Raw genomic sequence first — 27,922 nt, forward strand, 5'->3', positions numbered from 1 at the left:
CTTAATATTACCATTTTTCCGCTCAACAAATCGAGATATAATTATGGTAGCTTGTTCCTTTTCTAGCAACGCACGTTTTAGCAATCGTAAATAGAGTGCCAGCAGCTTAAAACCCTGCGACGTCACCAATGTTAAACGTCTATTGAGAAAAAACGCGAGTTTTCATGACAACCACTACGGAAGCTAACTTTTAAAAACGCATCAACTGCTAGCACTCTATACTGGATGAAATTGAAATGCTCCTAAGTCTTGTATATTATAGACGCATATAAAGTAAAGCAGGGTACGTGAAAACAAATGTTTGGGTTTAGATAATAATCACAGCCATACAAAAGACCCCTTTTAGTATTGGTTAAACGCGTTTTTATTTTCGTCGTGTACCCGAGTTTAGCAAATATTTATAATATTATAAATTAATTTCTTGAACGTGTAGATACTCCCGACGTGGTCGTTCAAACTTGTAAACGATGAGTTGAAAAAGCGCCAGAGAGCTTCAATGTGTGGCGTACTAGCCGCTGGAAGTATAGGCTGCGACAAGCGCAAAACCAAGCAGCAGGGACTTTAAATACTCTTTAAGTTTACTTTTTTACGCTGGTTTCCTCGATTGGCTTACCAAGTCCTTTTTACCTATCACACGAACCCAAACCCTAATGTTCGCATTTCCCCGCTGCTTGGTTTGGCGCTTGTGGCATCCTACTTCCAGGGGCTAGTAGGCCACACTTTGAAGCTCTCTGGCGCTCTTTCAACTCATCGTAGGAAAATGGGGAAAAAAACAGGCATACTTCTCAACTCACGCCCTACAACTCCTTAAAATTTTTGCATAACCTTTTGAAACACCCTGTATATGAAATTGTTTTTATGGAAATATTACACAGAGCCTAGAGGCATATTTATGGGTGATCCAAATAATAGCAATCCTTTGACTTTTTCGCAACAGTAGTTGTAATTAATAATTTCCTTAATTAACGCGGATAGAATCTATTCTATCTCTCGATTCGATCGCCGTTAATTGACTTAATTTCCTAAATAGCCATTCTCTTGAGTGTCCGGCTTAATTTCCCGCCTAATGTTTCCTTTACGATGGTTATACATTGGTAGAATCATACCTCTATTTAAGTCAACAAAGGCCTGAGATCCAAATCGAATTACCGCGTCGTCCGAGTGTGTGTTATGACAACAGAACCGGCGCTAGCAACCCTATTATTACAAGGCTGACTTACCTCGCGCAAAAATATCATATCATTATCTCAGTTTTGGTTCCTGCCCCTCCTGACCTACAAACATAGTTGCCTTCGCGTAAGTGGAGTTGAGTTGGCTTGATTGCGCGTTCACGCGTCGTATACGAAGTAATCAAAATCTTTTGGTTAGGTAGTCTTTTCGTCTGTTCTGGGATTTGGGAGCAGGGTAAGAAAAGTAGAGCCCGGTTCGATCACTGTTTCAAAACTACTTCCGCGTTTGAAAGTTCTCTGACCACTGGTTGAAGGATTTCTTCGGTGTCCTCTTTTCATAAAGATTTGTTGAGTTTAACAGTATTAGCATAAGTGGATTATAAACATAAGTATGGCACAGAACGAATTCGGTTAATGATAGTCTGTCGTGGAGTTATTGCGAAATTGGTAGTTTCCGAACATGAAACTCGTCCCTTCCTACTCCAGGGCCCCCAGAGGTCCTATAATTATCCTATAAAATCCTATATTTTCAAAAGTGTCCTATAACATCCTATATTTTTAGCAAAATCCCTCCAAAATCCTATAATTTTGATATTTTTCCAATTTCAAATCCAGCCACTCAGTTAAATTGCTAAATTTAGCTATAGGATAAATTCCTATACCAAGTCATCCTAGTCTATACTTTTGTTATTGTTAACATGGTTAGCTACTAGTATATTTTTGTGATAAAATGGTTAAAAAGTTTCTATTTTTTAAGTGAAAATCAAAGACTTATTTCTATAAATATAGATTTTGTTTTTAAATGCATTAAGTTAGTTAATTAATTTATATAGTCCTATAAAAACCTATAATTTTGTAAAAATTGTCCTATAAAGTACTATATTTTTAGAAAAATAATCCTATTTTTCCTATAAAAAAATTGAAGATTTGAGTGGAGGCCCTGCTACTCTTTCCGTTGGCAAAATATTTGGTTAGTTCGATGGCTAGAAATACGAGCGTACATGCGTTTGGGTTTGAAATTCGAAAAAAACGAACTTCTGAAATAGAGTCAGTGTTTATATTAGTTATTTTTGTCTTCCGTTTCAATAATTCATCATTATTTTCCAAAAGTAAGCGTTATTTACATATTTGAAAGAATTTCAATTTTCAATAGGCTTTGGCTGGTCCTTCGAAAAGGCTGCCGGCGGACCGTCGCCGATTTTACGGGCTTCCTCCAAATACTAGAAGCAGTTCGCGGAGAGTTGTCAGTCCGTCGGTACGTAATGGCTTACGTTGTCATTGGCGAAACAGACTATCATTAAAATATTTGCATTGGGTGAATAGGAAGTGTCATACTTATGTTTTTTATCTACTTATGGTAATAGTAAGTGTTGGGAGCACTTGGCTCGCGTGGCATGAAGGGCTTGCCACCACTCTACTACGCATTGTAATCCGGCCACCTGAATTAATGGCTTTAAAAATAGCTAGATGAATTAGGTTCCTTGGATGTTATTATTGGAAATATTAGCTATATTATCCCTTTTAATTATGGACTAATCTACTTTTTCACGTATTTTATCAAACTTCGCACAGTCCATAGGTGGTTTCTTCTAACTTAATTATTAGAGTAACCCTATGATGTGATTTTACTCCGATTCTGTGGTGACGAATAGTTCGAGTCCCGCTTTTAAAGAGAGGTAGAACTCTGACCTTTACAAATAGTTCACGATTAAAAGAAATTATCTCCACCAGAACAGGCGAATAAGACGTTTTATGGTAAAATGAGTACACTTTTAGTTCAATTTTTGTAGAATTTTAAAACATTTAAAATTTCCCCCCTAAACGTTTTCACTAATTTCTTAACTATCTTACACCTCATGGCAGAAATTTACTCATAATGCTATTACATAAGTAAATCATTGGTCTATTAGTAAATATAATATTATCAATATAATTTTTACATTTTATATCGGTACATTTTTAAGCACGATGTACGTTTTCGAGATTCGGCTAGAAAACCTATAGCCTATATCAGAAGTTGATAATATATCTCTTTGACGCGAATTTCCCGCCAAACCGCGAATGCCTACACCGCATCTCGGCTCAAAACAAACCGAGTGGATTACTTCGCTTCAAGATGTAAAATGTCAAAATTTACACCGCGCAGGGATATTAAACATATTTTCCCGATGAAATGGGGTACGTAAAGTTGATAAGATTTCTTGTGATCTCGCGAACTTGACGGTTTTTAAAACCGGAAGTAAGAGCGATCAGGGTTCGTACACGACCTGTAAAACCTGGAAAACTCAGGGAATTTGAAAATTTCCCCAAAAGGTCAGGGAAAAGTTAGGGAATTTGAAAAGGATTCCAAATTGTCAGGGAAAAATCAAGGAATTTGAAAATTACCCCAAAAAAATCAGACAAATAAATTTTTGAAGGAAAATGTTTTTCAAGATTTTTACCTCAAACCATTCTTTTATTCTACTAAAATGGTCAGGGAAAATTTGGCAATTTGGGCATGGAAAACCTGGAAATTTTGTACGAACCATGGCGATTGACGTCAGAGATCTTACAAGATTAGGAAGATTGTTTTAGAGGTAGTTTTAAATAAGAATTCAAGATGGCGTCGATTCAAGAAGACGATGATACGGGAATAATTTATAAATTTAAAGTTCCTGCCGAAGAATTTCAGCGAATTTTGAATGATAAATATATCTTATTTAGCTTCAAGGCTTTTATAATATTAAAGCAACATTTCGGCGTACTATTTATGAAATAGCATTTGACGACAAGGCTTAATGAATTACTTTCTACATCTATGCTTTGACAGAGCCGCCATTTTGTTTGGAACTTCGCGATCTTTTCAACTTGACGCAAAACTCGCAAAATCTTATAATAAGAATTTTTCTTGCTAGACCGTTTCTTATAATAAGGAAAATATCTTCTCCACTTGACGTACCCCAGGTATTAGAAAATCAATATATGACGGTCTTATTTCCGCACTGTATTTTATCTTACCAAACGTGTTTTGAAAAATGAACGGGAGTATGCGTAGATACGTATTTCGAGCGAATAACATATTATCCAAAGTAGTTAAGTTCCGTTTATTTTAACCTAGCAGCTCTAGATATCCCAGTTTATGAAACTTTCTGTATAAACAAGCCAGCTTGTCCTAATTAAACTGATTGATTCAAACATACGATATTGACTTTAAAAGTTTTAACTGAGAAGTTGAAATTTGTTCTAAAATCTGGGTTAAATGTATGTTTTAGCTTTTGACTTTTCGTGCGTATGTCGCGGCTACGACCTGTTGACATTTTGTTGACTTTTAAAAACTCTACTTTCGTTGGCAATTAGAAAATCGATTGTTGGGTCTGCTACTGTTTTGTTTTCGCAAACCATAAAAAAAAACATCGCTACGGTGTTTATATATTCAATATTTTAATTATTGATTCGATCAGTATTTTAAATTATAGTTTAAAATTGGGTTGCTTCACGCGATATTTTTCCCTACACTATTTTATTTTCTGAATTTCAAAACGGGGAATTTTGGTAGAATGACTATTTTGATATGATTTTTATCGTTGATACGTTTTTGGTCGTGCAGAATTCTTGCAAGAACTTTAAAAGCGAAGACAGATATAGTTAGATTTATAACCAAACTGACGCCAAAAATTTGCAAACGTGAAAATCAGGAAATCGCTTGAAGTTTGGTTGTGAAAATGGTTTAGCAAGTAGCTGTTAGAACGCCCCACGGCTAAAGATAATATTAACGTAGCTGCCAATGTAAAAAGTTAATTAGCATAGTACCTGGTCTATTCAGTTTGCTTTATTGCTATAGTCCAAACGCGGATTTGATCGTCGCTTACCCTTCCCTACCAAAACGGTGAGAAGGCTAATTGGTTACACCAAAAGTAAATATGGGGAGAAAGTCTATCAATGCCTTCAGATTTTACCTTCCACCATGCTGAACACCCTTTTTGAAGAGCTAGTGATCACGTGATATTTCTAACCAATAAGGATAGCAAATTACGCGCGAAGTAGTGCATTTGTGGTATTCCGGTCCGCGCTCAAGATGAAAATTTTGAATTTTATTCCCTGGCAACCATGTCACCGCCTCGCGATTTCAAATAGTCTCTCTGACCAATGCTGACCATTATTTCCTTCGAAAACGGTTGATTTTAATTAATAATTTTATATCAATTATAAAATAAACAAAAAAAGCTCGTAGCTATAGCTATTATTTCAGTTAAACTTGTCAATTGTTAGGCCTTAACATCGTAGATTTACCAATTAGTCCCGATCTCTGCTCTTAGATGGCGCCACGCTCTCCACGATTTAAGTGAGTGTTATTCTAGTTACGGTTTATTACTTTTCAAAAGTCGTATTATTATTTTTAAAATGTCGCATTTTAGTTTCTATCATATATCTACTTTATTTAGGAACTAAATTAACCAAATTATCGAAAGCAAAAGTTTAATATTCACGTATTTTATAGAGAACTATTTTTCATCGTGGCGGAGTACAACCGATACCTTTGTGTCCCTGTAAAGAGGCGAGGGGGAAGTCATTTCCGAAGCCCAAAAATTTTACCCCTCAAATAAGACGTCGTGCGGTTGGACCCAAGTGCCAGACTTTCTCCCCCTATTTATTTTTGGTTACACTTGACAATCATTTCGGTAAAGCAGGGTACACGATGACAAAAAAGACTATTCCTGGTCTATTCAGTTTGCTTTATTGCTATAGTCCAAAAGCGGATTTATTATAGTTTAGTCTAATTTGAATAATTTGAATATGCGAGTCCTTATCTCCTACGGTTCATTAAACACAATAAAATTAATTATCATATAAACGAATAACCTAATTATATACTATTATTTACAACCCGTAATAAAATATTATTGGCAGTCTATATTCCAACAAATTTGTTCATTATTTACGATCAAGATAAGATTAAAACCTCTTTCGCTGGCCGTTATTAATAGGCTCTAGAATATAATATATATTTCCCTGCGAATTGATCTCAAATTTATTGGTCAACACTGGCCATTAAATTGGGTTTTAAAGTCTGGTGTGATCGCGATTTTAAAGGACTTCAAACCACTTCTCAATATACTACTATTATTGTACTATAAGAAAACGCTATCAAACATTCATCGAGTTTATTGATTTTGACGTACGCTCACACGTATTATCTCGGAAACGTTTGGAAAATGCTTGCTCACACGTCCAATTTTATTATTTAGTCAATAGGTGCTTAAATAAAAGAATCTTTCTGTTTACTGCGACTCTACGTGGCGAAAAGTGAATCGCCGAAAGACATAATTCCGGTTGGCCGGTTAAAAGATTCGCGTGGCTAGCCAAATAAGTACATACTCTAGTCAAACTTTTAAACTAGGTTGGACTTTCACTTTATAAACGCAAATTTTCCTTAAATTAAATTTTCCAAAATGCAGAAAAGGCGTCGACGCAAAAAACCTCGGTTAGGCTTAAGACAATTTTTGCTCCTAGACCGAAAATAATTTTCTAAAATACAAAAAAAACGTTGACACAAAAACCTCGGTTAGGCTTAAGACAATTTTTGCTCCTAGACCGAAAATAATTTTCTAAAATACAAAAAAAACGTTGACACAAAAAACCTCGGTTAGGCTTAAGACAATGTTTGCTCCTAGACCGAAAATAATTTTCTAAAATACAAAAAAAACGTTGACACAAAAAACCTCGGTTAGGCTTAAGACAATGTTTGCTCCTAGACCGAAAATAATTTTCTAAAATACAAAAAAAACGTTGACACAAAAAACCTCGGTTAGGCTTAAGACAATTTTTGCTTCTAGACCGAAAATAATTTTCCAAAATACAAAAAAAACGTTGACACAAAAAACCTCGGTTAGGCTTAAGACAATTTTTGCTCCTAGACCGAAAATAATTTTCTAAAATACAAAAAAAAACGTTGACACAAAAAACCTCGGTTAATCTTAAGACAATTTTTGCTCCTAGACCGAAAATAATTTTCCAAAATACAAAAAAGGCGTTGACGCAAAAAATTTCGGTTAGGCTTAAGACAATTGGTGGATCTTAAAATTCATTTTCCGCGTGAAAATATGCCGCCATATAAAAGCAGGTAAATTAGCCTTATATACCTCACAATGTAAAGGTACTGTCACGTGCAAAAACGTAATTTTGAAATCGGTCAATTTTTTCTCCTAGATCGAAATTTTTTTTGTTAAGCCTAACCAGAGTTTTTACCATCAACGATCTGCATCGCGTTTTATTTGCCCGGTTACAAGGACCATATAGAGAGTAGCTTGTAAAAATAATTATCAGCTACTACCCTTGCCACCACCTTAGGCCCAAGTCATCTGGCGACTTTTAATGCCGTTAAACAGGTGGCCGGGTTACAATGCGTAACGAACCGCTGATTGCGTTTTATTGAAGTGCCTATTATGACTGTCACCAATCGCCGGCGCTCCACTCAACGAAGTCTAAGTGATACGAACCGCTGGTGCGCACAACGGCGACTGTTCACACGACGTTTGATCCAAACGTGTGCGGTCTAGACGTTTCCGAGAGTAAAAGCTGGTTTTCACTTGGACAAAAACGCGTCAACACAAAAGAAAGTATAAGCCTTGGCTTCCACTAGCGCCCATATCGGTGCGTCACTCACTTTGACAAAAACGCGTCAACGCAAAAGAAAGTATAAGCCTTGGCTTCCACTAGTGCCCGTAACGGTGCGTCACTCACTTTGACAAAAGCGCGTCAACGCAAAAGAAAGTATCAAGCTTGTTTTCCACCAGCGCGCGTCAAAAAGCGACACTCAGCTTTGAAACGTGCAAATGTTCTTACGCGCGACAAAAAATTAACATTATGACGCGCTCTTACGCGCGTTGGTGGAAACCAAGCTTAAGCCTTGGTTTCCACTGGCGCCAATAACGGCGCGTCACTCAATTTAAGAAAAATACATCATTACGCGCGTTAACGGAAACCAAGGCTTAGGAATTTTGGCGCCAACGGTTACCGTCACACGACGGTTTTGCCCAAATGAAATCCACCTATAAGCTCGAAAGCATCTTCTAATTGTTTATTTACTGCATTTATTACGACGCAAGCGGTTGCACGCGGTGGCTTGACCGGAAAACAGCGAATAGAGTTCCAGTATTATGTCGAACTTTTGGATTTTTCGGCGTCACCAAGCGCCATCTCAACAGTCGATCTTGCTGCGGGAATCGACTCCCTTGACGGGCAACGCGGACGGAGAGCGGTCGCCCTCGACGGCGGGGGCGTCCTCTTCCGGCGGCAACGACGGCTTCCGGTTGCGGCCCTCGTCCTTCAACGGCGCCGGACGTTTCCGCAGCGGCAGTTCCGGCGGGTCGCATCTGGGTGACGACCTGTTCGACCACGGCGGCTCCGGGGAGGAAGGCGATGGCTCCTTCGAACACCGCCGCAAACGCCTGAGTGAAGAGAGCGTGCCTCCGTTGACGCCGGTCCGCAGCCTCGAGGGAATCCATCTCATGTCGTCCACCAGCTTCGATAATGTTGCGTTCCCGCTACAAAGGTGGGCTACTATAGCTGCTTTCTTTTCGCTTGTTCTGGCTATTCGGACTCTCGGAGTAGGGTTAGAAGAGTAACCCTATATGACGTCAAAGATCATTTTAATCAGCTAAGCTAATACCCAAGAAACCACAATGACCTAATTCAACAAGTGACTTGTGGAGCAAATTACCGGTGTCTGGGTTTAATATAGAACTCACAAGGAGACGACCCGAAGTGTAACCCACCGATTTTGTTCAAACTCAGGGGATTGGTAGACCTTCGTATAACTTGAAAAATCCAAAAGGGAATTTATTCAATGGGCAACCGTTTTGCCATGGCAACGAAAAATGTTTTTAACAACAACAAATTTAAAATTTCCCATTGAAAATAACATGGGATTCTGAACGATTCCTAGGGCCCCTGTGAAAAATTTTAACCAATTTAAAAATTTCTAAAATGCCAAAAATAGAAAAAATAGATAAAAATAGACAAAAAAAACATCAAAACTGATCAACTTTTGATCAATTTGAGGTCAAAATCCCATGTTATTTTCAATGAGAAAATTTAATATTTTGTGTTGTCAAAAACATTTTTCGTTGCCATGGCAAAACGGTTGCCCATTGAATAAATTCCCTTTGGGATTTTTCATGATACATGAAGGTCTACCAATCCCCCGAGCTTGAACAAAATCGGTGGGTTACGAAGCTCTACATTATATCTGATATAATAATCAACTAGACTAATACCCTTGGCACCACCTTACGCCCAAGTCATCGAACGACTTCTAATGCCTATAAACAGGTGGCCGGGTTACAATGCGTAGGAGGGTGGTGGCAGAGAGCTTCGCGATTGACGGGTTTGGCAGGAAGCTAATTTTTCGGAGTCCCAGCAAGAAGTTGGTAATCGCTATTATGACTACGTGCCAAACAGCGATTTCGAATCTAAGGTACGATATCTATATTTTCTTTGCTCCGATTCTGCGGTGGTTAATAGTTCGAGTCGGGGTAAAAATGTTTTCTAAAAATCGATAAGCATACGATTTTATCAGTTAACTCTCTTTACACTTTATTTTGAGGAGCTGTCCAAAGTGTAGTCCCAATGCTCTGACCTTGACGAATAGTTCACGATGTATAGTAATTATCTCCACCAGAACAAACGAATAGTTTAATTTAGCGTGGGATAAATTTGTGGGAGAGTAGATTGTGTTCATTAAAGCTAGGTCTCACTACAAATTGATCTACACTGATCGGGGCTGCCTGTGCAGTACCTGGAAAAGTCACTGAAAAGGATATAATGTATCTTAAAGTCGTTGAATTTTAAGAACTACATGTAGTAAATTATTTGGGTAAATGGAACTTAAGGTCAGGGAAAGGTCAGATAATTTTAAGAATGTAATTTCTACTTTGGGAGAATTACTACGTTGAGACGATTTTTAGTAGTGTTGTTAATTTTCCGGAAAAATAAAATGCGGAACATTTTCCGCAAATCGGAAAAATAAAAAATTTAAACATAAATTACTTATTAAGGGTTTTTAATGTTTTTAACTTTTTATCGATATAAAATGTCATTCATGGATAAAAATTAATCGAAATCCGAGCACTAGTCCGTAGTAACTAAATATTAAGAAAAAAACGTCGAAATAATATCGAAGTGTTATATTTATACCCAAGGCAGCACCATAAGACCAAGTGCTAACCATTCCGCCACCCCAATTTCGTATATTACTTATGGTAAGTGTTTTATTATATTCTTTTGACAATATTAACCTCCGGTTTCGTGCATAGTCTCTACGCTTTATAGCAGAAGTAAATATCAGACTGCTATACTCCCCATGTTGGAGGTGTTTTCCGTATGAAATTACATTTTTACCTCGAATTTGAAATTTTGCGCGCTCCTAGGCCAAAAAAATTTTTGTTTTTATGAAACCATTTTTTATACATAGAAATAGCTATACCAACAATTTCCAAGTGCAATGTATCGCGTCAAAAGACGGGGATGGAAATTAGCTTTTATTTGAATCGATTTTCTCATCATTTTCATAAGGAAAATGTCCTCCGATTCTGAGCGCTATTTCAATAACTTCGGTTCATTTACTTCTGTTTATAGTTAATCAATTTTTAATTTATTATTTTAAAGATTAAAACCCTAATCAAACATGGTTGCCGCCGTCGGTGGCGCTAAAGGCGTTATGTCGCCTCCATAATTTCTGCTCCGAAGCCTTTGTAGAATGTAATTGCTAGACGCTGGAATATTTCTATTTTTAATATCTGCCGGCGAATTAATATGCCAGGCCTTTGATGGAAGGTGTCCTCAGGGCTAAGCTACCTCAGCGAAGCCTTATACAACACTCTCGTAATCGTAAAAATAAAAAGCCAAAATAATTAAGCCTTCAGTTTGGCCCTGACAGCTACCCGCAGATCCGGGGTTTTATTGGGCTTAAGGGAAACTTCATCTGATTGTTTATTATTATGACGTAGATATGATGTATATTCTTTATTACTGCTTTTTTAGGATCGAATTTCTTTTAATCAAGAATGTATTTAGGCCGCAACTGCAGCCTCTGTTTTCTACACTGTAGATACTACCAAAAGTAGCATAAGACCCAAAAGTGTGTCAGCTGTACCTTCGCGCCTATTAAAATTTCTAGTGAGACCTAGTCACACTATAGACTACATAACCTACTAGTTGGAATAGACATACGTTCTAAAACGCCTCACTCGGCGGCGCTGGAGTACCTCGATTTTGATGACGTATTTCCGACCCCTCTTCGTTTCCCTTTTTTACTTTGCGACAAACTCTCATTAACTACTATACCGTTCTGACACACTTTTGGGTCTTATACTACCCACAAATAAAAATTAACAGTTTACATTAGCTATTAAATCATGCTAACATGCTTGGAACGTAGACTCTTCTGTTCTCCGTAAACTAAATACGTTCTTGATTATTTCGGCTTATTTGCCTTTATTGTGTAAATACTTAACATTAAAATTTCGCTATATTTAAACTCGTTTATTAGAATGCTTGTTTTCAGTGTTCCTGAAAAGTGAGTTACAAACCGAGTTGCTCAGTGCGATCGCTTTAGTTGATTTTTGTGACCAATAGAAATAAAAATATTAATTTTGATCACCTAATTTAATTTTTGGAAACATTTTATGACAGTTGAATGTAACCAGAATATATTTATTTATATTTATGGAGAATGAATTTTTCTTCCAATCCAATTCATGGACTTCCGGTATGTTTCCTCTCCTTAAATCAAATCATCCGGGTATATCATTGGTTCCCTAAAACCTACATCACGGCAAGGTGCCCACTGATCGACTCAAAAGAGTCATTATCCCTAAGTATAAATAAATTGGATAGAAAAATTAGGCACTCAGTCACGCTTTATCATAGACGCAAAAATTGCGTAAGGCTGCAGCAAAGGGCGTCGAAAAGGCGGTATATAAAACGGGTTTATTTCATTAAAATCCATAAAAGTGGTATCGTAATATTTATAATTAAAATAGGCTTTTGACCTTTACGAGCATGACAGCGCGGCTACACTCTGGATAAAGTCGCTTCGCCAAATCGATAAATTTCAATTTGACTTTAGTGTCCTATTTTTTGTCTTGAAAATTATCATTAAGCTCTGTGTGCAAAACATCTGTTGGCCCACATTTGTCATAAGACTCAGTACTATCTGGAATACCTTCTAAGTATAGGAACTGAAAGCGATACCTAACTAGAATAAACAAACACACATTATTATAATAATGCTCCAACCTTTGAAACCTGACTGGGCGGGTCTTACTTTAGCGGCTCAAAGTTACCATTTTTAGATGACCTTCGTGCTCGGCTCCTATTTTTAGGATTTGTAACCGAATCGAATGTCTATGCGCTACATTAGATGTTTATATTTTGTGGTCATTTGATGCTAATGTTGGTGTCCTTTGGGAATAAAACCCCTTAATCATTGTGCAGTACATAACCGAATTAAATATATTAAAAGGTATAAATTGTTTTGGTTAGGATCACAGCTAGTTAAGTTATATTGCAAGGCGCAATTTATATTCGCATATCTTAAGACACTAAGGAAAAATCTGTAAGTTTAGGACACTAAAACATGATCCAAAACTGAAGATAATCTACAAGTTTAAGATATTATGACATATTCAGACATATATTGATCTACACACTGAGAAACTTTTTTGTATATCTTACGGAGATTTTTTACAACTGTTTGACTGTTTCTGTAAAAATTATAGAACTATTTCTGTAATCTGTGATATACTGTTGTATTCTGTTAATGTCCCAGAAATGCTTTACTGACAAACTGTTTTTTACACTGAAATTTTACATTTCAACTTCTTAAATCTGTGATACAGTGTTTTTCGAATAATTTTATGAATGAAAATATTTCCCGAAGTTGCTTGAAATATTTCTACCAATAAAATATTTATATTGATTATTCTATACAACGATAACTAATTTAAAAATCCTTGTTGCGCTTGAGAAACGCCCTACAAGCAGAATTGCGTGCCAAAAGGTAATTTGAGAAAATAATATTACATTTTGTTGTCATTTTGGAATTATAGTTTTGATATATTTAGACATATTTTCATCAATATGTAGAACAAATATATAACTATGTTGCCCTAAATGTGAGCGGTCCATGGCGACTTATAGTGAAATTCGTCACAATTATTGCATGGCGTTTCGATATTAACCAAACAACTTTTATGCTCAGGTAGCCGTCGAAATCCGACGTTCGGACAAATATACCCAAGTTTAAATTTCAGCCAGAGAATCCAACGATAGACCGGTTTCGCCCTTTAGGGCTAATCAGTTCTCTTTAGGAGCTCGGGCTATCCTCGGAAACTGCTGGTATCAGTAGAACTAAAATACAACAATGTTGCTCTATATTCCACTTCGCAAGAGTGTCTGACTGACGTGACTGTCAGATATCATAAATAGCTCCACCAAGATTTGGGCATTTGATTTCTATGGGGCCAAAATGGAATAACTACATGCACGACAAACAGGCGAGGTTTACGGCTAAATTAGTCAGCAAAGTTTCTTTTAAACTTCTATGGTAGAGGAGTTAAAGGGTGAATTTGTCAAAGGTGCCAGTAATTTAATTTAATTTTAATAATGATAAGTTTCAACTGTTTCATATCCTTTAATTCACAATAAAAAAATTTAAACATTTAATTAATACCCCTTTTGAATTTTAATAATGCTTATCATTATTAAGCTATGCGAAAAATATTTTTGGAATAGTCTGAAAGGGAAGCATTGTCGCTAATGCTCCGACACACAGCTCAAGCGAACCAGCCGTGTCTCTACTCGGGCTATAATTTCCCACCTTTACGACATCCGGGAATCGTCTGCCCGTCGCTGTAAACTTTAACCCTCTCAACTAAGTTCTTTTCTGTTGGTTGTGGCCATGTATTAAACTGTCATCCGTCGAACAGAATCATTAGTTTTGGCGTGCCTTTAGTACGCTACTATTATACAAAGCAGTTGAATAACTTGAATTTATAGTTTAATCGGTTAGAGTTTATTTTAATTGTAAGTAAACTTGGAATGATTATTCATAAAAGATTTTATTTTATTTTTGTTTGGTTGGTAACCGGAACAGTTCTGTAAATTATGACACTCCATGTTTATTGTTGTATCAAATTGAATTGCCAAAATTATTACAATCGAAAATATTAATTACAGTCTCAGTCAGTCCTTCATATATTCAGATAAATTAATAAATAATTAGAAATTAATTTGGGTTAAGTGATTAATAGTTCGTATAGTTATTTCCTTAAAATGACTTCCCAAATATCAAAATCAAAAATGTTTTAAGGCTTCGTGCATATTTGATTCCGTGAATATTTATTTTAATTTAAATTATGTAATTTAATTAGCTTAACCGGTCTAATGTTTATGGAATACTGTTACTTGTAAATTCAATTGGTCAATTCGGAACTTGCTTCATTGAGAGTTGGCCCCTGGACAAAATTCCGCCGAATTCGACTCTGGGTATAACCGGGCGCGAGCTAAATTTGCGAAGCTACGTTGTCCCTTGATTCAAAATATTTTTGACGCCACTGATTGTACATAGTTTGATACGGTTTTTACCTTTTACCACGGCGGGAATCATATTTTATATCTTACTTTCGGTTATGGGAATGGTCTTGAATGGATTTTCAATCTGGTCTCAATTCTTTGTATCGGAAATGCAACGGAATGAGAAAACTATGTCCTCTGGAATTGGAATGGTTGAAATAAAAATATTTGAATGGATATTGTTCATCGGGAATAGACGGAATGGAAACTTTTCAATTCGCAGTAATTTCCTGACAGACAAGGCACTAGATCGGCAAATAGACAGACAGACTGTCAGACAGGCCAACAGATCGGCAAACAAACAGACAGACAGACAGACTGACAGACAAGGCAACAGATCGGCAAACAGACAGACAGGCCAAAAGATCGGCAAACAAACAGACAGACAGACAGACCGACAGACAAGGCAATGGCTGCGTTCAGCAACTATCAACGGAGAAAAACCGCTGAGTTATCGTTGAGTTCTTTTAATCAACGCTACGTCACAAAAATCTAAAAGTTGTTGAACGATTTCTAGTTCGCTGACTTAACGAACAAAATATCGTCTGCTACCCCTCCTTTAACTTTGTCGAATGACGTCACGAAACCGATGAGCAACGGAAAAACCTGCTTTTCCGACCGCTGACTTCGTTGAGCAACATGACGTAGAAACCGGAAGTTAAAAAAAGCGTACAGTAAGCTCAACGCTCAGCGCTGACCTCAGCGCTGAGTCCGCTGAGTCCCGCTGAACGTAGCCCAGAGGTCGGCAAACAGACAGACAGACTGTCAGACAGGCCAACAGATCGTCAAACAGATAGACAGGCCAACAGACAAATAGATAGACCGACAAACAAACTTTAGGACATATAAATTAGATTATCATTTCGTGTTTGTGTTTTGTTCGATGAATAATTAAGGTTCTTGTCGAAGCAGTGTAGAAACCCAGTCCCTCGACGATTTTTGCTGATTAGGATCGTTATTTTGGTCTTATTGCGCTCTTTCCCCGATTGAATCTAGTTAAAGTTCAAATTGTTTTCCCTTTCAAAGGTAAAAATTTCAGCTAGTGATTCCAACAGTAGACCGGTTTCGCTACTATTAAATCTAATATACCTCTGGCTGAAATTTTGTCTTTTGATATAATTAACGTTGGATTTCAACGGAAGCCCGAGGGTAAAAGATGTCTGCTGTATAGCGACTGCCATGCAATAAATGCTGAAGAATTTCACAATCAATTTCAATGGACTGCACACATATAGGACACCCTGGATGTATATTTTTTTACCCTTTACTGAAACACTAAAGTTGGCTCTGTGCTATTTTAGCAACAACAGGGGTGGCGGAGTGGTTAGCACTTTCGCCTCGCAGCAAGAGGAGCCGGGTTCGAACCCAGCTTGTGGCACTGGGTGAAAACTCGGAACCACTCCTTCCGCGTTGAGTTTGCAAGTTCTCTCCCCGCTTGTTTAAGGGGTTTTCCCCCGAGCTCTTCGGTTTCCCCTTCCATAAAAACTTGTTGAGGTTAACGGTAATAGTTAGTGTAGGGAGCTGTTGGCTCGCGCGGCTTGAAGGGCTGGCCACCACCCTCCTACGCATTGTAACCCGGCCACCTGAATTAATGGCTTCAAAAGTCGCTTGATGACTTAGGCCTAAGGTGGTTCCTTGGGTATTAGCCTAGCTGATTATCATAAGACCATTTTTAATTGGCTACGTTTAGAAGCGTTAGTATATGTGTTCTGTCCCGGGTCCCTGGATTTGCTTTGGCTCTCGCTTCTCGGGCAGCTGAATTTCCTATTTATATTTTTGGGGAATTGGCTTGAAGCCAGAAATAAGCACCCATTGAAAACTGCCTTCAACTTGAATATTTAATTTTTATAGCCTAGATATGTATACATAAACATCTGCTAATAGAAAATCCTGATCTTATAAATTGAAACTGAACATGAACCGTTAGAATTGGCTTAAGTTACAATTTGGTTTTGGAATGAAGTTAGCTTATGTCTGGAGTTTCTAATAACATACTATCTATCTTGGTTTTTATTGAAAGCCCTTTTGAAGTAATCTCCAAAGTTCAACAAAGTATCACTTTCCCTTTAAACTCATCCTTCCATAAAAATGGAATTAAAAAACGCTTAGTGAGGATACTTCAAATTAAAAGCACTTCCTCTTCATTTTTTGCGGCGTTCTCCTGTGGATAGGGGGCGCCATTAACGCTGTCAGGAGAGCCCAACGAAAGTGATGAATAATTTAATAGTTGCCAAGACCACCCGCCGCCTTTCATATTTCACCTTTAGCCTTTCTGATATACATAATCGATACAGTAATATCGAGCCCGGCAATTTCGGGGACCAAGGCTTACGGACTGTCGTTTTCGCCTCTCTTTTTAGTCAGGTCCATCATAGATAACGCTGACAAATTTAATTATTAAATTAAAATTGAGTATTAAGTTAAAATTGAGTATTAAGTTAAAATTGAGTATTAAGTTAAAATTGAGTATTAAGTTAAAATTGAGTATTAAGTTAAGATTGAGTATTAAATTAAAATTGAGTATTTAGTTAAAATGGAGTATTGAATTGAATTGAGTATTAAATTGAATTGAATTGAGTATTAAATTGAATTGAGTATTATATTGAAATTGAATTAAAATTAAAATTGAATTAAAACTAATTCTTAAATTAATTTTAAATTAAAATTGAATTAAAATTAATTCTTAAATGAATATTAAATTAAAATTGAATTAAAATTAATTCGTAAATGAATATTAAATTAAAATTGAATGAAAATTAATTTCTAAACTAATATTAAATTAAAATTTAAGTAAAAATTAAAATTAGGGCTTAAATAAATATTAAATTAAAATTAAAGTTTAAATAAATATTATATTAAAATTAAAGCTTAAATTAATATTTAATTAATATTAAAGCTTAAATTAATATTTAATTAATTAAAATAGTGTTTTTTTGTTTCACGAATGTAGATAGCTACTTGAACGCCGGACTATATTTTGTCTTTTTGTCCAACTTGTTTATCTCAGTGACACTGGCTTTATGCCTATTAGAATTCAGTCTCATAATGCTTAGTTGACATTGTTTTAAAATGATGCAAAAAAGGCTACAATATTTGTGTATTGGAAAACTTAGAAGCTTGTTTGACTAACGTTGGTTAGCTATCCCGAATATGTACACACTTAAAAAAAAGTCTAAAAAGTAAAAACCATTACATCGAGTAATCGACGTTGCTTTCATTGGTCTTAAACTTAATTTGGTTCCCATAAAATCAAAGACTCTACGACCTAAAGTAAAATAGTAATTTAAGTACGCGATGTAATATTTCAAAGGTTAATGGTAATTCGGTAGTTTCCAAACGCTTAATTAATGGTATACGCTCTTTAATGAACGACCACGTTTTTAATTTTAACGTAGCTATTTAAAATAAGATTATCCTTTAACCGCTAATGACCCAAACTAATTAGTGGTAGCGCTTAAACGTTGTAAGTAGGAGTAATGAATTGTAAAACGTTGAATTGTTAATGAATATTTTCTTCATTGTACTGGTAGAATATTGATTTTTGCAAACATTTTTTACTAAATCCATAAAGTATCACGGTTGGAAAAAACCCGTTTTGTTAATAAAAACCAAAAAAAGAAAACTTTTTTTGTTTAAATTAGGTTTTTTTTAAACACTGTTTTATTTTACTTTTAATCTGTTTTTCGCTTTTGTTTAACCGTGCATACATATTACAAATCAACTGAAAATTAATATGATTATTATTAAAAGTATCACGTGATCAGAACGAAGTTTTAGTTTTAGTTTCATTTTTTATTTGGTATAAATGCAGGGTGACCAGGAATTTATAGGAAGGTATTGAAAATATAGGAAATGTGGTCACCTTGTAAATGTTTTAGAAATGTAATCATTTCGGTAAGAAAATGTACAAACATTTTGGAATAATTTTTAGTTAATTAAAAAACCCCAATTATTTAAACCAGCCAACCCTGTAAAGTATTAACGTTTATCAATTTATAGAACCTTATAAACCTCATTGATACCTTATTAAATTATCGACCTGATTGCGTAATTCGCACGTTTGCCACAAGCGAACTTGGCGCTGTGTGTAACTTTCAGAAAATTAAAACGTTTTATAAATGAAAACTGGCGTTTACTTCGGCGATAAATGACAAATTATTGAATCAGAACGTAAATTTGGCTATTATAAACACTAGCTTCATTTGTGATGTAGGAATCCATACCTCTACTTGGAATGCTTATCGTGGCCGATTTTCATCTCGGTGTGGCTGACGGGTTTTTTGACGTCACTATGTTAACTTAACAAACAACAACGTGAGAGGGGAGCGCGCGTAGAGGTGATTTTTTCTCTCGTAGGCGGGGCCAAAGCCGTCAGAGTGATCTTACCATACGCGATATGGTAAGATAAGCATTCCAAGTAGAGGTATGGATTCCTATGTGAATGTACTTCATTTTCGCTGGTATTTATCGCCATCACCGCCACCTGGTCATTCACCAAACAAAAGTGGGATATACTAGTAGTTTGTCCTCTGTAACGTAAGTTGTAGTGTTTCGTCTATGTAGACGAGGTGTATAGGGCTTTTAAAATACTTCATACTGCGAGTTTTACAGCATTTAAGTTAAAAATATCCGCTATTTTTACCTAGATAAAATCCATATCCAAAGATCGATTTTTAATATTTTTCTTAGATAAAGTTGGAATGACTAAAAAAGGGGGGCACCGATTAGTTTCCGATTCGTCATCATTAAAATCGTATTTACGTCCTCATTACCGCCATCTTTCGACGGTTTAATAAGATGGGTCGAGAAAATGACCACACGGAGATGTCTCTGTGTGGGCTTTGACGTATTGGCACTCTTCTTCGAGCTCCTCATTATCTTGGGTTGTGAACCGCCAATTCTTTGCGGTGAGCCATCCTTTCGTCTCGATGGAAAGGTCCAGGTTGGGAGACGCTATTTCGGTACTTAAGAGCTCTAACAAGTAGGCCAAAGCCAGGTAATGGCTCTACCAATCACGACTCGGTAATTGGCGACACCCTAAAGGTACAAGTCGCCCTCAATCTTTAGTTTTTACTATTCGGACCGTTACTTGGTATAATTGCTTAAATAGATCGCGGTCTGGTCCGCCTTCGACTTCGATATCTGGTCGTTATACGTGTCTTTATAGACAGTCTGTAAGTTCTTAGCTTTTGGAGGCCTTTGGCGATGGGCCATGTTAAGACAAAAGGTACCGGTAGAACCATCAAGAACTCCTTTTGGGTGGAGCCCTCGAGATTTTTATTACAACGGCTCCAAAGAACTCTCTTAGTACCGGTACTTGTAAAAAGTGTCGATTGGTGGCACTGGGGTCTCTGCTGACGTTGTAAACTTCCGTGTTTCATACGATATTGATTCTGCTACGGTCACTTCTTAAGTGAATCTATAATTTCAATAGGTCACTTTAAACTATTGATTTTGGTTTAATTTAATTTATTCTTTAGCTGTCCAATTAAGCTAATTATCTCTGTAAAAGAAATAATATAAACTTTTTAAAACTTTTTTAAATTTCTTCAAATTTGTTTAGGTTTAGTTTTTTTATCCCTTTTCATAATGGACTTATCTATTAATATTGGTTGTGTCTCAAGCAATAACTGTCGTTGCTATACAAAAAATTTCAACATACTTTCGAAGATGTTTTAAAATGTCAACATATTTTCTGAGATGTTTTAAAATTTCAACATATTTTCTGAGATGTTTTAAAATTTCAACATACTTTCTGAGATGTTTCAAATTGGGTATCAATTGGTGATGTTTTGGTGCAAACACTAAATAGTGGTTATTGTAATAATTGATAGCTTAAGCCACCCTTCCGAAACGTGAACGGGTGAACTTTTTGGAAGGTAGACGTCGCTTTAATCTCTACAAATTTAATCTAACCTCCTACAACCTTTTCACTACACATTTAATTTAAATAATATTTTAAATTGCACATTTTATTTTATTTAAATTGCACATTTTATTTTATTTAAATTGCACATTTTATTTTATTTAAATTGCACATTTTATTTTATTTAAATTGCACATTTTATTTTATTTAAATTGCACATTTTATTTTATTTAAATTGCACATTTTATTTTATTTAAATTGCACATTTTATTTTATTTAAATTCCATATTAATCGTTGGCTTAGTTTAATAAAGTCGTAACTCAAACGTAATCTAAGTTAGAGTTACGACTTTATTAAACCACGGCCAACTTTGATCACGCGCTGTTCGCGCTACATTGACTTCAATTTAAAACTATTCTAAAAATAATCCGCTAGGGGCGCTCACGTCATACACATCCTTTGCTCATAGGTTAACACAGCAACGTCAACGAATGAGATGGCCGCTGTAGCGCGAGAGATCAAAGTTGGCCGTGATTAAACCAAGCCAATGATTTTATCTCAAATTAATATTTTTTAAATTCAATTCAATTCAATTTATTACTGGATATATAAAGTAGATACAATAATCAGGGTTTCTGGAGCTAAGTCGTCTAGCGACTTGTGCCCCACTTCCATAGGGGAAAAATAAGAAATATAAATTACACAAAAAGCAGTAAAAATATGTATAAATATAAAAGTAAAACCTCAAGAGGAGGGAGGGAAAAAAATGGAGAATGCACAACTCTATATAAACATTATAACCAAAAGGAAAGAAAAAATTACAGTTAGCGTTATGATGATAAGATTTATATTAAACAGTTTCATATTATATTTCCATTTAATTTTTTTTAAATTTCACATTTTATCGCAATTTAATTTTTTTACTGTGATTTTTTAGTTTTATTTTTTTTGGTAAAAAAATCAGTTCAATCTTTGATTGTGTCGAGAACACATCGATGGTTATCAGCGGGCCAGGCTTTTATTAAAATCGATTATTTAAGACTTAAATTCACTTGTTTTGTTAACCGAGAGAATGGTATATTCGTTGCTGATAGAGAGTCCCCAAATTAACGAATTCGAGTGGGCTTTCCTTCTTGATAGCCCCTCGAAGCCCTTCGGGTAAGCGACCGGAGAACTTGCCGATTTCCCTAATTACAAATTTCTATCTTTTCATCCGTGGAGAAAAGGGAATTCGTGTTGATATTATACGACGAACAAGATGACCCAGGGCGATAGCGTCTGTACACGGCCATTTTTCAAGTAGTTTCTAAATTCGTTTTCTAATTTATCTTTACAGGGTCCGTGTCGAATTTTACGTTAACGAAAATACACTCAAAGAAAGACTTCAGTTATATTTTATCAAGAATCAAAGATCGAGTAAGCTAGATTTTTTTAATTAACATTATTCGGAGCTTGCTCGGAGGGTGTGTGGCTGGTGTTCGTTTCCATGGTAACGCGCTGAGGTCGGCCATAACACTAACAAGGAGACATCCCGAAGTTTAACCCACCGATTTTGTTCAAACTCGGGGGATTGGTAGACCTTCGTGTAACTTGAAAAATCCTAAAGGGAATTTATTCAATGGGCAACCGTTTTGCCATGGCAACGAAAAATATTTTTGACAACAATAAATGGAAATTTTCCCATTGAAAATAACATGGGATTCTGACCGATTCCTAGGACCCCCGCTGTGAAAAATTTTAACAAATTTAAATATTTCGAAAATGCCCAAAATTTAAAAAAATGATAAAAATTAATAAAGAAAACATCAAAATTGATCAACTTTTGATCAATTTGAGGTCAAAATCCCATGTTATTTTCAATGGGAAAATTTAATATTTTGTGTTGTCAAAAACATTTTTCGTTGCCATGGCAAAACGGTTGCCCATTGAATAAATTCCCTTTAGGATTTTTCATGATACATGAAGGTCTACCAATCCCCCGAGTTTGAACAAAATCGGTGGGTTACACTTCGGGATGTCTCCTTGTAAGACGCCCATGGTGGTCACATGATTATTTCGCATTGTCGTGTGGTGTTTTATCACGTGAAATAATGTCACTGTCGCCGTTCCGAGGCGGGGTTTATTTATGACGTATGTCTTCGACGCTACGAGCAACCATCGAATTTCGCGATGATTTTGTTTCAGAATTACAACGCAGTTTTTTAAAAATATTTAAATATTTAAAATTTAATCCTAAGCGAAATCATGTAACATAAATTTGTGATTCAAAAACAGCTGTCATAGATTTATGCATTTCTAATTTACGTAGTTTTGAATATTTTCTATAAATAAGCGTTTATTGTTTAAAAATGCATTAAATTAGCTAAAATAATCAATAAATTGTTAACATTTTTGTGTTCGGATTTTTTTTAAATTTTGCTTTAATCTGCATTCTTTAGGTCTCAGGATACGAATTTTCAACTTGGTGATAAAATTAGTGGCTTGCATTCTTTATGTCTTCAGAGTTGTTCAAGATACGGGTCCTGAAACGGCGACATGGTACGTACAACAAACATAAGTCTAGTTTTTGAAAAAAATACAAATAGCTACTTTTTATTAGAACCTCGCGGCGTCTTTCTTAGAGCCTCGCGGCGTCTTTCTTAGAGCCTCGCGGCGTCTTTCTTAGAGCCTCGCGGCGTCTTTCTTAGAGCCTCGCGGCGTCTTTCTTAGAGCCTCGCGGCGTCTTTCTTAGAGCCTCGCGGCGTCTTTCTTAGAGCCTCGCGGCGTCTTTCTTAGAGCCTCGCGGCGTCTTTCTTAGAGCCTCGCGGCGTCTTTCTTAGAGCCTCGCGGCGTCTTTCTTAGAGCCTCGCGGCGTCTTTCTTAGAGCCTCGCGGCGTCTTTCTTAGAGCCTCGCGGCGTCTTTCTTAGAGCCTCGCGGCGTCTTTCTTAGAGCCTCGCGGCGTCTTTCTTAGAGCCTCGCGGCGTCTTTCTTAGAGCCTCGCGGCGTCTTTCTTAGAGCCTCGCGGCGTCTTTCTTAGAGCCTCGCGGCGTCTTTCTTAGAGCCTCGCGGCGTCTTTCTTAGAGCCTCGCGGCGTCTTTCTTAGAGCCTCGCGGCGTCTTTCTTAGAGCCTCGCGGCGTCTTTCTTAGAGCCTCGCGGCGTCTTTCTTAGAGCCTCGCGGCGTCTTTCTTAGAGCCTCGCGGCGTCTTTCTTAGAGCCTCGCGGCGTCTTTCTTAGAGCCTCGCGGCGTCTTTCTTAGAGCCTCGCGGCGTCTTTCTTAGAGCCTCGCGGCGTCTTTCTTAGAGCCTCGCGGCGTCTTTCTTAGAGCCTCGCGGCGTCTTTCTTAGAGCCTCGCGGCGTCTTTCTTAGAGCCTCGCGGCGTCTTTCTTAGAGCCTCGCGGCGTCTTTCTTAGAGCCTCGCGGCGTCTTTCTTAGAGCCTCGCGGCGTCTTTCTTAGAGCCTCGCGGCGTCTTTCTTAGAGCCTCGCGGCGTCTTTCTTAGAGCCTCGCGGCGTCTTTCTTAGAGCCTCGCGGCGTCTTTCTTAGAGCCTCGCGGCGTCTTTCTTAGAGCCTCGCGGCGTCTTTCTTAGAGCCTCGCGGCGTCTTTCTTAGAGCCTCGCGGCGTCTTTCTTAGAGCCTCGCGGCGTCTTTCTTAGAGCCTCGCGGCGTCTTTCTTAGAACCATAGACAGGTTGAGCAACCCCCAGAAACGTGAAAGGGAGAATTTGTACCAGATTTAACATTAATTACTCCTAAGTATGCCATAAAAACATTTCCTTCAATGAAACCTTGTTCGTGGGATATAACGTAAGTTACGTCACTCCGTGACGAAAAAAGCGTCATCAACTTTATAGAAGGGAAGCGGATTTAGAAATGGTTTAGAATTCTAGTGCTCTTCTAACTTTTTAAATCACGTGAATTCGTTTCCAAATATCCTCTAGTAATCGAAAGTAATTTTTCAGCCAAAGTACCTAATTTAATCTTGAAAATAACCTAACTTTAACCTAAATTAATCAAACAGCACGAAAAACTAGGCTATCAGTTAGTCATTTTCATAGACCCATAAAAATAACAAGATGGGGACCATTGCTAAGTTTGTTCGCTTCCGTCTAGACAAAGAGCAGTTCTTAGGCCTAATAACTTAGTTCGAAGTCCTCTAAAAATAATACTTTGCACCCGATAGATACGATACAGCCTTTTAATAATACCATAAGTGTATAATATTGGTACGTAAGTGTGACACTTACTATTCTTCACAAACCAGACTGCATTATGGGCTTCGTCACACTTCGCCTTTAACACTGCCTCGCTAGGGGGAGATTTTCTTCTTGTGATGACGTCAATCCGTTACTAGCTCTCAGTAAAATATTCCCGAAAGTGATAAACTTACGGAAGAATATTATAGACTTACGCTTGTACGATTAGGTGTCTGTATAATTGAGCAAACAACATTGTCATTTCAGCTATGGATGTCCGGGGGGAAACTCGACGAGCGGTAGTACCAGCACGGACGATTCCATTTTACCCAATTTTAGTACTAGACCTGCCAATGGACATATCAATTGGTCAGTACCCAGTTTCGTCACTAAAGAATGTCCCAGCCTTTCAGTACCATGGTATGTCTGGTAATCATTTTTTCGAATCTTTCAGGAATGCGGTACTGTGGATTGATAGACCCTTAATTTTATGGGGAGTTCAGGTAAGATTCCTTTCCAAACTCAGTCTTATTTTTAGCAAAAATGTATTTATACCATGAATGTATTTAACCCATGAATATTCCACTCTCTCATTAGCCACGGTATACTCAGAGAGAACTACACGAGTTATTAAACCAATAAGAACGAATTAGGAAATTGTCATTTTAAACGCACTCTCGCCAGCTGAATTTTCTCACATTTAGTTCTTTTATGAAAAAGAGATGGCGATGGAGTCTATCGCGACGCGTGCTACGAGCTATTCCAATCTCACTTCAATCTTTATTGCGAAAGTCGAAACTTAGAGTAAAAGTATATGTGGGAAGGAATGAACTATATGCCCCAAAGAGTTAGAAATCAGCCACTCCAGGGGCTGAAAATCCTCTCTCCGCTACCTTTGGCTGTACAGCATAGTTAGAGAAACCTCCGCTGCTCTCATTGCCGCTACTATCTAATGGAAAAAATTGAAAGAAAATAAGTAGTCCCGAACTCGACGCTAACACAAATTTTGAGCTTGCGAGAGTGCGTTTAAGGCAAGATAATTTACGAGAGCAGAATTACCGCGAAATGATTTCTTACGGGTGGTTCGCGTTATTTTTTAAAAATAAGGTGTACCGTTATAAATTATTCTAGAATAAAAATACAAAATGAAGGATTGTAACTCCGGTCTTTTGAAAGCGATTCTATCGAGTGCCTGTAAGGTTTTTAACAATTTAAACAAAAACTATCTTTGAAAGGCTAAGCCTCAGTGGTACTTTGGAAGAAAACCTGAGTCAGCTATAGTGTTTGCCATATTATTATTAAATATTAAATGCACTGTTATAATTTTATTATAATAATAACTATTCTAAAAGATCAATGATAAATACTGCAAAAAGGAAACTTAACCATAACGTGGCATTTTAGAAACTAACACTTTGACTGCTTATAAATAACAGCTGAATTCTACTTCCACCACGACCAGTTGAATAAACATTGGCAAGGAATCCATACTTCTACTTGGAATGTTTATCGCGGCAGATTTTCGTCTCGATGTGGCTGACGGTTTTTTTGACGTAACTATGTTAACTTGACAAACAACAACGTGAGAGGGGATTTTTTATCTCTTAGGCGGGCACAAAGCCGGCAGAGTGATCTTACCATTCGCGATTCGGCAGGATAAGCATTCCAAGTAGAGGTACATGTATGGATTCCTGACATGGGTGAAATAGATTCATGTTTATACTTAAGGAGAATCACTATCTTGAGACGATTTTTATCACTGTTCGCAATCTACCGCCAGATCTGTCAGTAGGTGGTTTCTTTTGACCTGTTCTTGGACTAATAGTGTACTCTTTTTACCCTAAAACGTTTTATTAGCCTGTTCCGGGGATGAGAATTACTCCGGCCCATAAACTATTCGCTTACTCATTTTACTCCTTCTGAAAAAGAGGTGTAAAGGAGTAAATCGGATTTTGTCTTCTGCTAGCCAGAATTTATCGGATGAAAAGGCCACAATCAGCCATCTTGGAAAGGCGTTTTTACTCCGACTATAACTATTCACCCCCACAGACGAGTAAAATGACGTCAAAGCCATACTCTTCTTACCCTACTCCGAAATCCCGGAACAAGCGAAAAGAAACCACCTTGAATGCTCAGCCCCTTTAAAGATAATCAAATCGCTATGATATCTTATTAGTTCCCTTAAACTGACGTTCAGGGAGAAAACTAGACCATGATGGCCGCGGATCGTCTCTAGTAACTCTCTCTAAGTATAATTTAGTCTTGTTCATGACGAAAGTAGTAACATTAATTAATAGTTAGGTTAGCAGCGCTATATGCGTTGTTAAATTGTAGGTTAAAATAAAAAATTCGTTATATTTGCTTATATTTAATTCGTGGCAAAATTTAAACCTAATTCTAAAAGTTCCATTTCTTCTTTGTTCAATGATTTTGAGCTTAAGTTAATAACTCTGTCTATTTAAATATATGCAAATATAACGAAGTTTTTATTTTAACCTACAACGAAAGTAGTAACGTCGGACTCGCGAAGATAACTCTGATCTCCTCGTCGCGAGTTCGACGTTATCCGTTTAGTTTGATATTAGTGGAAGGCGAACGGTTCCAATGGGGTTTGGTCTTTGCAGGTGACGTTGGCGGTGATCAGCCTATCAGAAGCCTTATTAATCGCATATCTAAGTTACAAGGTGAGCCTTCCGTGGTTTGTCTGTCATGCAGGCTTTGCATCTGCCTCCTTTATTTTCGACAATGTATCTGGACTTTCTTCCAGGGGAATATTTGGCAACAGATCATGTCCTTCACTTTTATACTGGAGCTTGTCAATAATGTGCCCTTTGTCGTCACGGTAAGTGATCGCTTTGATTCGTTACGGACCACTTATTGGAACCATTGAGTTGGGAATATTAATCTAGAGGTCCAATCAAAACGTCGGATTTCAGTATTTCGCGAAACAAGTTTTTAAAAATAAGAATACTGTCGTCTGCTCCCATCGGCGTCCCAAATGACGAGAAAACGTTATCATTCTACCCGTGGCGCCGTCTATCTCTCAATGGTTCGTTCAAATAAGACGCGTTTTCAAGCAAAAATAATTTTTTTCTTCAAA

At 37.0% G+C, this 27,922-nt stretch overlaps 1 protein-coding gene across 6 annotated transcripts in view; it reads left to right on the forward strand.

Annotated features, from left to right (window-relative positions):
- Window positions 1–27,922, forward strand: part of SLO2 (slowpoke 2) — a 231,383-nt gene that overhangs the window by 168,274 nt on the left and 35,187 nt on the right. For 3 of the 6 annotated variants that reach the window (XM_090175921.1, XM_090175918.1, XM_090175917.1), the window contains 6 exons: window positions 21,987–22,066; window positions 23,089–23,188; window positions 25,090–25,191; window positions 25,277–25,325; window positions 27,447–27,506; window positions 27,590–27,664. In XM_090175921.1, coding sequence (XP_090032047.1) covers window positions 21,987–22,066; window positions 23,089–23,188; window positions 25,090–25,191; window positions 25,277–25,325; window positions 27,447–27,506; window positions 27,590–27,664 — 466 coding nt within the window. Of the gene's footprint in view, window positions 1–8,405; window positions 8,701–21,645; window positions 21,809–21,986; window positions 22,067–23,088; window positions 23,189–25,089; window positions 25,192–25,276; window positions 25,326–27,446; window positions 27,507–27,589; window positions 27,665–27,922 lie in introns of those variants that run through there. The other 3 variants (XM_090175923.1, XM_090175922.1, XM_090175919.1) reach the window with 3 other exon arrangements.

The sequence above is a fragment of the Leiobunum rupestre genome, chromosome 5, assembly GCF_980474605.1.
Source record: "Leiobunum rupestre chromosome 5, qqLeiRupe1.1.hap1, whole genome shotgun sequence".
NCBI classification, from domain to species: domain Eukaryota; kingdom Metazoa; phylum Arthropoda; class Arachnida; order Opiliones; family Sclerosomatidae; genus Leiobunum; species Leiobunum rupestre.